This window comes from Pediculus humanus, genomic scaffold (assembly GCF_000006295.1).
Source record: "Pediculus humanus corporis 1103172108193 genomic scaffold, whole genome shotgun sequence".
Lineage (NCBI taxonomy): Eukaryota > Metazoa > Arthropoda > Insecta > Psocodea > Pediculidae > Pediculus > Pediculus humanus.
This window is the reverse complement of record NW_002987763.1, coordinates 239,917-252,778: the sequence shown is the minus strand read 5'-3', so window position 1 is coordinate 252,778 and position 12,862 is coordinate 239,917. Positions and strand designations below refer to the sequence as shown.

Below are 12,862 nucleotides of genomic sequence, written 5' to 3'. Positions count from 1 at the left end.
TTTATTTGTTTTTTAATTTATTAATAATTATTCCGCCATTTTTATGAAATCGTCGTCGTCGTCATCGTTATCGTGTGCGCGGTCGTTTTTTCTTTTCTTCTATACCCTTGAAAATTTTTTTATTTATTTATCGTAAATTATCGAATAATCACCGCCATAAGGGTGATGGGTTAAATATTATTATTATTATTATTATTATTATTATTATTATTATTATTATTATTATTATTATTGTTAAAAGACGTTAAAGCTTATTTGTTTTTTTTTTACCGCCGTGCCCTCTCAATAACACCTTCTTCAATTATTATTTATTTTTAATTATTATTATCATCATCATCATTATTATCGGATGCCCCGGAAAGTTCACAGTCAAAAGTAAACGTTTTTTATTATTATTATTATTATTATCGTCGTCGTCGTCACCTTCGAATTTAAACGAGAGGCAAAAATGTTTTTTATTGTTTCCTAACCGCACAGCATCCATTCCTCCAGGTTTTTCCATCTCGCGACAAAAGAAAATTTTTTTTGTTTTCTCCAAATATGTCGGACGTCCCACATATATGATAACGATTTTTCCTTTATTATTATTATCATTATCGTAATTAAATTTGTGTGTCAATATGTTAATAAATAATGTTAAATAATATATATACCTCGAGCTTAATTAAGACACGATTTATCAATAAAATTATCATCATTTCGATTAATCATTTCCAGGCCAAACAAAACTTCGTCGTGGAAATAGAAAAAGAAATTTTTTTTACGCGACGCGGTTGTCATATTTAAATTTTTCCCGCGTAAAATTGAGACTTATTGGAGCGAAAATTCGCTCTCGTTTCACCGGTTTTAATGTTTACGTCAAAAAAAAAAGACGAAAAACTAAAAAAATCAAACATGGCGGAGAAATGAATGAATGAATGAATTTTTTTTGTTAAATAAAAGGACGTTTCCATTTATGACGAATTTTTTTTTTTTTTTTTGATTGCTCAATAAAACGCGCGCGTAACAATCTTAATAACTGTAAAACATTTTTTTTTTTTATTACCGAAAAAAATATATACCATAACCGCGAGTTTATGTAATTTTTTTAACGACGTTACGTGAAAAAACATTTTATTTTCCGTTTTCCTTTTTTTAACGGTCGTTATTATTATTATTATTTAAAAAAAAAAAAAAAAATTTGTATCGTTAGTTACACGTACAAGTTAAAAAAAAAAGTAATTTTCATAAGTTTTCAACACTGTAACGACACTCGCGATCCTCGCGTACATTTCCTCAACTAAAAATTTTCCTTTTTAATCCTTTACATACGTTATAATATTCGATAGACGAAATCGGATTTTAAATATTTGACATTTTTTTTTCATAAGTTTTCAACACTGTAACGACACTCGCGCTCCTCGCGTACATTTTCTCAACTAAAAATTTTCCTTTTTATCCATTATATATACGTTATTATAACCGATAGACGAAATCGGATTTTAAACATTTGACATTTTTTTTGAGACGTTCGAACACGAACGTCTAAAAAGAATCCGTTCGATTTGATAATCGAAAAAAAAAGAAAAAACGCGACTAGGTAATCAGGTACGAATTTCTATATGTATCGAATGTCAAGGGTGTGACACTGAACGTTTGGATAGCTTTTGTTCCATATTTTTTGTGACGTATTCAATAGCCTGAACCATTTACATCAACGACGTCTGATTAAAAAAAACACGCACTTGTTCTTAGTGTAAGGTTCAAGGTTTCGAAAATGCTGGATAATAATAATAATAATAAAAAACCGTTTTACGACTTGTAAACGACTTTTACTCTCTATCACATTCTGCTTATTTGGTCTTTGTATGTTGTCGCGATCTATTTAAACGCAAACAAAAAATTGCTTATATCATTCGATTTTTCCAGAAAAATTCCTTCCCCTCCCCCTTCTCCCTCCCCTCCCCCGAAAACAAAAAAAACGTTCGTTTATTTATTAATCGTTAAAAAAAAAAAGTAACGGAAATTATTTATTTTTATCCTTATGTCGGTCACGGTAAATTTTATATTTATTTATCTATCGATTGGTGATGACGTCACGTCTATAAAATCAATAATTAATTACGTCACGTTAATATTCACGCAAAATTATTTTTCTAAAATTTCAAAAAAAAACGGTTAAAAAATAATTAAACGTTGCCGAACACCGACAATCATTTTATTCGATCGAAAATAAAAAAAATTTTACCTAAAGAGTGATAAATATCGTGTCAGAAGAAACAATTTTTTAAAAATTATCATTAATAAAATCGTTAACCCGTGCCACGATTAACGGAAAACGAAAATACTAATTTTCTTCTATAAAAGTTCGAAAAAGTTTTCACACGATGGAAAACAGAAATCGATTTCGATATATCGATTCGCGGTTATTAAAATCCGCGGGAAATTTAAATTTATTAACGTTTGTTTATGACGTCATCAAAATAACACGAAAGCATTATAGACGCGGGTTCCGTTTTTATTTAAATCTGGAACGTCGTTAAAAAAAATTAACAATTCCAGCGTTTTGAAATTAATTTAATTATTTTATTTGATTGTTCGTTTGTTTGTTTGTCTGTTTGTTTGATTTCTCATAGCGGAGAAGGACACGTTTTTATTTATAGAATGTTTCATCGTGAACGTTTGCACGTATTTAATAATGAATATTTTTAGTCGTATTTATTACCATTTTCTAAAATCCTCGAGGGTAAAAGATAAACAAAAAACAAACGACCGTTTAAAAATTATTAAAATAACAACAACCGCAATCGTTTTTATCGTTACGTAATGGCGGCTCCTTTTTATTATTATTATTATTTGTTCAAAAAAATTTTTTTTTTTTTTTTAAATTTAAACATTTCACGCCGACGCATATTTGCAATCCGTTTAATTCATTAATTTAAATTTTAAATTATTTTTCGATTCTATCTATTTCCACGACGGTTATCGTCATCATCATCATCGTGTATAAGACGACACGTGTAATATAATTCGGTTGTCGAACTTTGTTTAAAAATATACTTCGCGTTCGTGACGTTGATGATCCGTAATAAATAATATTTCAAACGATAACAAAAGGATGAGAAAGTGAAGGGAAAAAAAAAGGAAAAGGAAAAGGAAAAAAGAAAAAGGAAAGCGTTTATGAAAAAAAAAGAAAGAAAGAAAGAAAGTTTTAAAAGTGGAATAAGAAAATGTAAAAGAAATAAGACACGAGAAAAGAACGTTGTAAATTACGTTTTAATGATGATGATGATGGCGGTAAATTTAATTATTAATCAAACTAAACGACGCCATTTTTTTTTTTTTAAATAAAAATTTTCGAGCGCGAACGACTCGGATTTTTTAATAAAACGCGCGTGGAAATAGCAAAAAAAAACGCGACTCTTTTCAAATCCCTTTTCTTTTTCCCCGACATTTTTTTAAACATAAATACCTGCCACGATTTTTTGACAGATAATAATGACACCCGATTTTTTTTTATTAATATTTTTCACAACCGGAAATGACGACCGTGCGTGATCTAAATTCACGTTTGGAAAATGAAAAAAAAAAAAAAAAAAATTGATTCGATCGGATTTTCGCAACCTTAAGCATACTTTCATTAACAACCCAATTAAAAATCCTTGACCGTCGTTAAGGTCTTATCAAAGTACCTGAAAATTTGGCAACGTTGAACTTTTTAAAACTTTCACTTTTTCTCTCCCGCTATTTTTTATTTTTCATCCGACACTTTTCCGACATTATTTTTTTCATTTTCTCTCTCTCTCTCTCTCTCTCAAAAACAGTAATTGTTATCAACGAACGATATCAAAGTCAAGGTCGTGATCCACCATGATTTCTCTCTCTCTCTCTCACTCTTTTTCCTTTTCTCCTTTTCCCATCTCTTTTCGTTAAAGACTATACATTCTTCTCCCCTTATTGTGTACATCCCTCTCACCCTCTTTTAACAAGTTAAGAAACGTTCTTTTGTGTAATTAAAATAAATAAGATGTCGGCCTCGGGTGAGCATTATACTCGCGATTAACAAATGATTAACGTTCAAAATACGCAATATTAAATCCTTCGTAATTTATTATTACTATAATTGTAAACTGGTTACCGTGACATGTGGCAATTCGGACAGTTTTAGGCAATTTCTTTTAAAATTTCTTATTTAAATTTTTTCCCCTTTTTTTTTCTTTCTTTCTCCCGCCATATTTCTTTTCTACTGCTACCACTACCACTACTACCACCCGTAAAAAAATAATTCGTTTAACGATACATTCGTAACGATTTAAATACAAACGCATACGTAAACACGTTTAGAAAAAAATATTAAACCTCTACTTCCACGACCATAATAATAATAATAATAGAACATTTTTAAGGGCGCGTTTTATCTGAAACGGACTCATGGTAAAGTATACTAACGTGTAATCAGACTCCGGATCCACCAATTTCAAATAATAAAAAATTCATTGGAAAGTAAATAATAACGAGTTGGCCACTTATTAGCACGCAATATTATAAAAAAGAACGAAAGATATGTTATGCAATCAAAGTAGCAACCACTTACCGGTTTTGTTGTTGTATTCTGAGTTCAACAAGTTGCCACAAACCAATGATTCGAGGTATTCGACCTACATTTCGAACGAATTACAATGTTAATAAATTCTTTTGGTCTCGTTGTGTGTGATAAAGTGGTCCATCGTCCTTGAAAATCCATCTCTTTTGTCAATTTTCGAACCGTGAATACCTGAAAAAAACATTTATGTTAATTATATTAATCCTACGAGAGCTTACGTTGTCTTAAAATCAAATTTCGCTTTCGTTTCTACGCAAAAATAAAAAATCCCTGTTAAAAAAAAAAATTTCCCCGTTTCGGCTGTCGACAAAATTTCCCGACAATTTTTTCCCTGACAATTTTTTTCTCTGACAATTTTTTTCCCTGACAATTTTTTTCCCTGACAATTTTTTTCCCTGACAATTTTTTTCCCTGACAATTTTTTTCCCTGACAATTTTTTTCCCTGACAATTTTTTTGTCGTGTTGCCGTGTCTAACCCATTCATTAAATATCTTATCGTAATTTTTATTGTTGTTGTTGTTTGTCGTTTGTTGTTGTTTTCTCCGAGAAAACAATTATAAAAATTAAATTTTCAATGAGGGCAAATAATAATAATAATAAATCCGTAATTTTTATTATTATTAACGCGACGTTATTATTATTGATTGGTCAAGATTTCAAAAAATAGAATTAATCGATTACAATAATTTATTAATAATAATAATAAAGAAGTAATAAAAAAATACGTTACAATCGAAAGTATATATAACCTCGAAATGTAAAATTTCCCTGGTTAAAAAAAAAGTAATTTTTACTTAACGTAATTTTATTTAAAAAAAAAAAAAAAAATAATTTTTAACGTTGCGATTTCGTAAAAAAAAAAAAAAAAAAATCGATTTCAATGTTACGTCTTAAACCGAAAAAAAAACAAAATGGCCGACATAAAAAAAAAAAAAACGGAAAACGTGAATACATAATAAAATATATTTAATTTTTTCTAAATAGCTTCTGCTACGAAAAATTTTTTTCCTTTTTCGTTACGTTAAAGGTCACGTTGTGTAAGGCACATTCAAAAAAAAAATTATTATTATCATTGAAACGTTTTTTTTTTTTTTCCTTAAAAAAAAAATTTTCACGAAAAAAAAAAAAGTTGTTTGATGAGTTATAATTATATTTTGACAGGATTGTTGTTTGTTGTGTTTGTCGTTTGTTTCGATTTCAACAATTCGCGAGAGGAAATTTTAAAACAACCGAAAAAAAAAAAACGTGATCCGTCCGCCATTTTGTTTATAAAATTTTTTTAACGAAAACTTGCTACCGCGTACGAGTTAATATTAATAATAATAACGTTTACGAGAAAAAAAAAAAAACGAAATTGAATCGATAAGAGTTTGTTGTTGTTGTTTGTTGTTTGTTGTTAAATAATTATTTTTGACATTTACATTACATATTAAATCATTATCATTATCATAAACCGACGATGAATTTCTTCACATCATATCAATGTTATTATACAATTTTATAATAGAATTATTAATTTTATATACTTATGTATATATTTTTGACCGGTTTTTTAACTTAATAAAAGAAATATTAATAATAATAATAATAATAATAATAATAATGATGATGATGATGATGATTATTCGACACGTGAAAAAATTTTTTTTTTGATAATAAATTATATAGGCGAAGTCAACCGCAAAACCGATTTTTATAAAGAGCCTCGTGCTTGATTTGAAAATTTAAAAAAAAAAAAAAAATCAAGGAATACTTTTGATATTTAAAAATTCATTTTAAAAAAAAATGGAACCCGCGCGCACATATACCCTCAGGGGAATTATTTATTTATTTATTTATTTACCTGTTTAATAATTTTGTTATTAAATTAAAAAAAAAAAAAAAATTTAAAGATGACGACGACGACGACGACGACGGTTTATTTATTAATATGATTATTGAATAATATCGCGATGGTATTGAAAATGTTTTCCGGTTGTTATTAATGATTTTAAATATTCTAATTACACGACGGAAAAACGAACGAATCGATCGTCAACGCGCCATTTAATAAATAACTAACGTTTATGTTAATCTATCTTCGAAAGAAAAAATTTTAAATCTTTTAATTCGCGCCTGAATGAATGAATGAATGACTGACTGACTGACTAAATGAATGAATGAATGAATGAATATTAATTTAAATGAATTAAAATTTTTTTATTATTTTTACTACGCGAGTATTTAAATCGAAAGCAGAAAAAGGGCGTAACAATCAAATAAAAACTTATAAAATCATCCCTAAAAAAAAAAGGGGGAATTTCCGGTCGCGTTTCCGTTAAACAATTATTTATTTTTCAAAGTAAGTCGGTTAATGTTTAGCAAAAATAAATTAATTAAAATAATAAATAAATAAATAAAGTATATGTTTGTTTGTTTGTTTGTTTGTTTGTACGCGAATTAAAGTTTTGTTGAAAAAATAATAATAATAAAAAAATTACTCGATCGTATGACAAACGGAAAAAAAAAACAAAAAATCAAACGACAAATCCCACGTCACACACTACTGCCACGTTTATCAAATAAATTATTATTAAATTAAATTATTATAATAAGAGGAGGTTAAGGTGATCACAAACGTCATATCAAACGTTTGTGACAGCTGCCACGAATTGTTTTTTTATATTATTAACCGGTTACTACGATTTTAATTTACTTTTATATGAGTTTGTTTTAAAACACCGGAAACGCGTAAGAAATATTTAAAAACTCAAATCACGTGAGTTAAGGAGAAACAAAACAAAAAAAAAAACGATTTGTAAATTTTAAAAAAAGCTCGAACGTTTTCAAATCGTTTAAAAAATTAACGAGTGAGTAGATGTGGTCATAATGAGGTAACCTTTACCGGATGTTCCTTTTTACGAATCGGAAAAATCATTAATTAAATGTTTACGCGCGAAAATTATTTTAAATGTCAGGCATTTAAAACGAGTTTGGTATTTTCACATTTGCAAAAAAAATTTAAACGAACGATAATCAAGGGTTTTAATTACCGCCGCCACCACCACCACCACAATTATCATCATCATCATCATCAACACCACCACCACCACAATTATCATTCTCATCATCAACACCACCACCACAATTATCATTATCATCATCAACACCACCACCACAATTATCATTCTCATCATCAACACCACCACCACCACCACAATTATCATAATCATCATCATCATCATCAACACCACCACCACCACCGCCATCATAATCATCATCATCACGAAATATAAAAGAAATAGATAACGTTCTTCATTTACCATAAGATAATAATAATTATCAAATTGAAAGTTAAAACACTTTTAAAAATTTTCCGATAAACCTCTCCTCGATTAATAATAATAATAATGATGATGATGATGATGATGATAATGATAATGATCGCGTTACGATTGTTTTCACCAAGATTTCAGCTTTCTAGTTTAAGGGAAACGAAATGAAAACCTTGAACGGAGATGCTGTGAGAGTGCAATCGTGCGAACACGCGTGAAAACGCATATAAGATGATAATAATAATAATAATGATAATGATAATATTGAAACGAGAATTATCACAAATGGAAAAAAAAAAAAACAAATAAAAATAATTTGAAAGGAAAAGAAGATATGGAAAAAGTGTAATAGGATTCATGATTTCCCGTTACCGGAGTAATAAAAACTATTTCGAATTGTCGATAATAATAATAATAATAATAATAATAATAATCAACGATTTTTTTTTTTTTAAATGTTTTAAAATTTAAATACCGCATAAAAAGTGGTGACTAGACAGAAATTATTTTTTATTTTTATTTTATTTTTTTCACCGACCGTTACTAGTACAACATACTAACATTTCTTATTTTTTTGTTTCAGTGTTGGCAACGCGTTTGGAGTAAGAAGTGAAAAAAAAAACGTTATTTTGAAAATGTGTAAAAAAAATTTACGAATAAGTTCATGACGAACAAACGACGAGAATAAGGAAAAGAAGAAAAAGAAAATATATAATAAGTGATAATAATACGACAAAGTTTTTATTATTATTATTATTATTAGTATGATTTAGAAAAGGTAAAAAAAAAGAAAGGGGTTGAAAAAGAAGTAGAAGAAGACAATAATAAATATTGCTGCCACGTTTGTGTAAAACAAGTGAAAAGTTCGCGAATTTTTATTTCCCTTATCGCGTGTGATAATACTCCAGGAGATAAAAATAATAATAATACTAATATGGGTCATAAACAATATTTAAAAGTTGGTCAAAGTGCCAAAAATAGACTTTTCGGTGTTGCCGCACCATCGTCGAAAAAACAAAGAAAAATGGACGATGGAGGGACTCCAATAAATATGCTCATATCGGAGCAAAGTAAAATTAGTACAGGTAAGACTAACGAATTTTTCAGAATAACGAAAATTCAGGTTTACGCGGGAAATAATTACATAGAGTAAAAGTACAAAGTTAGGTTTAAACAATTAATAATAATAACGAAAACCACCGCCGACGAAATTATTAATTTTTTCTACTTCCTGTCACAAAAATTTTAACCTCATTTATTATATTTTTTTACTAATTCTAAAAAAAAAAGTCCTTTCTAAATTATCCTAGAGATGACCCTTTTAAAAAAAAAATTGCAAATTTAAAAAGGGCGGGAAAATTTTTTTAAAATAACGGAATTTTAAAATTTCCCCCCTTTCCCCCACCCATAAATTTTACAAATAAGTCGGTCAATACAATTCAAATGATGATTTTTTTTTTTTTATTAATTTATGATGGATCTGTGAAAGCGTTTTCTCTGTTCAACGATTTCAATCGTTTTTAACTTGATGAAACTTCATTAAATTTTACGATATTATAAAAAAAAACAACAACCAACAAACAACAACCAACAACCGAGGATGAGAAGAACAAATGCCCCGAAGAAACGATTTATTAAAATTCTAATCATTTAAAAAAACTAAAAATCGAGGCGAATTTTTTTTAAAATAAAATTTTAGAAAATTTAGGTGGTGGAGGAGCCCCGCCCCCCTCCACGAGGGGGGCGGGGAGTGAGAGAGTAAAGAGGGGCGTTGATTAAAAATGAAAAAAATTATGAAGACGAAATGAGAAAAATGAGAAAAATAATAAAAACAAATTATGTGAAACCCTCATTTTTATCATTATCATTCCCTAATTATTATTATTATTATTATTTATTCGCATCTCGAATCTGCTACCACTTCATCGATTACATCGCATTCTTCGGTTTTTTTTTCCCTACTCGGTCACGTTAATTTGAATGTAAAAATTATTCACGTCATTATTATTATGTTTCTATCGTCGAGTTCGACATTCATTAAAATTTTTTTTTTTTGTTTTGGAGAGGAGAGAAAAAAACGTTTCGAGAGTTTATCAAACAAACAACAAACCATTATTGTCTCTAGAGCATACTCAAAATCGATGGTCTGACAAAAAAAACAAACAAACAAAACAAATAACTCTATTTACCGATCGAAGTAAAAAATACTTCGCTAAATTTTTCAATCGAATTCCTAACTACGACCCTGCTCGTCTGCGACTATCAACAATACAATATCCATTCGCTTTAAATAATTATTATTATTAATCTTACTTTCAAATCGAATATTCGTGAATCATATTTATTAAGAGGTTAACACAAATAATAATAATAATAATAATAAGACAAAGGGCGTGGCGTGTTGGATACACCGGCTTTTGTTCAGTCACCGTAGTTAAGGTACATCAGGTTCGATTAGTATTTGGATGGGTGATTGTCACTTGGGAACATCAAGAAGACAATGACGGGTTCAAAAATAATCCTTTTGCCGACCTATCCCGATCCTGGTTACTCCAGAGACGTCACCAATTCAGGAAATGCAAACTCGTTCCCATCAAATAAGATGGACTAGGAGGAAGACTTACAACAAAAATTTATGTTTCGGTTACAAAACACGAAAACCTATTCAAACATTTATTCCTTAGGAATCAGAATAGAAACCTGGAACGAATGTTGAATTGAGTGAAAATAATAATAATAATAATAATAATAATGGTTGAAACAAGTTAATCTTAACCGAAATTCGACAAAATGTGGTTGGGTTACCATCTTCGAATTTTATTTAAAAATAAAATTACATAAGATTCAAGTTTTATTATGAAATCATCATCATCATCATCATCAATTTTTATTATTATTTTTTTTATAAAAAAAAAAAAAAAAAAAGATGAAATCTCAAACGTGTGAGTATAATAATAATAATAATAATAATAATAATAATAATAATAATAATAATAATAATAATAATAATAATAATAATAATAATAATAATAATAATAATAATAATAATAATAATAATAATAATAATAATAATATAAATACAACTGTATAAATTAAAAAACGTTGTCGTCGTTGTCGTCGTCACGATCGTTAATTAATAAATTTTCACGAGCCTCCAAGTCATTTTATTATTATTATTATTATTATTATTATTATTATTATTATTATTAAAGTTAATAATAAAAATCTACCGAACGTACCTTAAATTAATATTATTATTATTAAGAAATTCAGCCGAAGAGAATTTAAGCAATTATCAAAACGCGCCATTTTTAAAAATTCGATGTGACGTTTAATAATTAATCGAGTAATATTATTATTATTATTATCAATGTTAAAACGATCGCGATGTTTCGATGTTTCCGTCTTTTTTTTTTCGTGGGAGGAGAATTAAACAAAAAGTAACAAAATATTATTACGTAATTTTCCCCTCCCCCTATTTTTTGTTAACATTAGAAATCTTATTAACGTTTGTTAACGACCGTTACCAAAAAAAAAAAAAAAAAGAAATTAACAGTTTAATTAATTTCATTTCCGTCATTTTTTTTTACCCGACGCGTCACGTTGACATAGGTCATTCATTCGTCATCGTGTCATTAATTAATAAAATGGCGGTTAGAATTTTTATAAAAAGTAACGAGACATAAAAAAAAAAAAAAATGAAATTTTCGTCGCGATTGATTAAAAATACGAATCGAATTTTAAAAATATTTTTTTTTTTTTCGATTTGTGCGTGTCTGTGCGTGACAAGGAAGGTCACGGAAAAAATTAACCCTTTGTAAAATTTATTTTTCGCAAATGAAAAAATTTCGTCCTTTGATTTGACCCCCTCCCCCCGCGACCTTATTAATAATAAACAAAATAAATAAAAAATCAATTTTACATCGATTGTGCGTGGAAAATAGAGGTGAAGGAAGAAAAGAAGGAAGGAAAAGAGATAGAGAGAGAGAGAGAAAGAGAAAATTAAAAAAACGATTAATAATAATGACGATGATGATGATGATGATAATCGTGAAAGACCAACAACATCTTTTGTCACGTGCAGATTATTAAAAAAAAAAAAAAAAAAAAAAATTGACTGAGAGGCCGATGAATTATAAATTAAACAATTCGAAACTTGATAGTAAGTCCTCGAGAAGGTCGACTAGTTAAAAAAATGACCTTGTCTGACTGCATATTCAACAAATCAAAATGGTCACCTTCCCCACGAATGTTAACGGCCTTAGGATGAGCCTTCAACAAGCCAAAAGTGCAATCGCGTTTATATGTGTTAATAATAATTTTTTGACACCGGCATGTGTATGTATGTGTCTTTCTTTCATCTCACATCATCCCATCACTTTTCCTCATTTCTCTCTCTCTCTCTCTCACACTCTCGAAAAGTATTTATATTTTGACCAAGAACTACTTATTTGGGTGATTAGGGACAATCAATTGACAAAGTCTTTTCAAAATTGTTTTTCTCTCTCTCTCTCTCTCTCTTTTTTTTTTTTTAAAGTAAAAGGAATTTTTTACTAATGAATATAAACCTTCATTAAGCCTGATATTTTAGGTTCATCATAATTATTATTCGAAGGCTACTATCGAAAAATTATTTATTTCGTTTTTTTTTTCGAACGCAGAGAAAAAAGAAAACAAACAAACAAATCGATTAATCAAACAGACGACGAAAATTAATTTATATATATATATATAAGGTGATCAATGACGTATTAAAAAAAAAAAAAAATGGCGGCTTGTTTTTTTGAAAACTATGAAACGAGATGAACGGTTACGATCTGAGAAGAAATTGCAAATTATGCAATTTTTAATGACATAACAAAACGCCGCGAAAAGGGAGAAAGTCATTTACCATAAGTTAAATCATTACGCACGCGTTCTACTTAAAAAAAAATATTCATCCGGTATTTTAAACGTCCTCTTTGA

The 12,862-nt window shown here is 28.5% G+C and overlaps 1 protein-coding gene across 1 annotated transcript; it reads left to right on the top strand.

The window, feature by feature from the left end:
* Window positions 1-8,831: 8,831 nt before the first annotated feature.
* Window positions 8,832-9,050, top strand: Phum_PHUM424320 (uncharacterized protein; the record flags this gene model as incomplete). The annotated part of the gene is made up of 1 exon (XM_002429168.1): window positions 8,832-9,050. The coding sequence occupies one exon, from the start codon at window positions 8,832-8,834 to the stop codon at window positions 9,048-9,050; it is 219 nt and encodes a 72-aa protein (XP_002429213.1).
* Window positions 9,051-12,862: the final 3,812 nt, after the last annotated feature.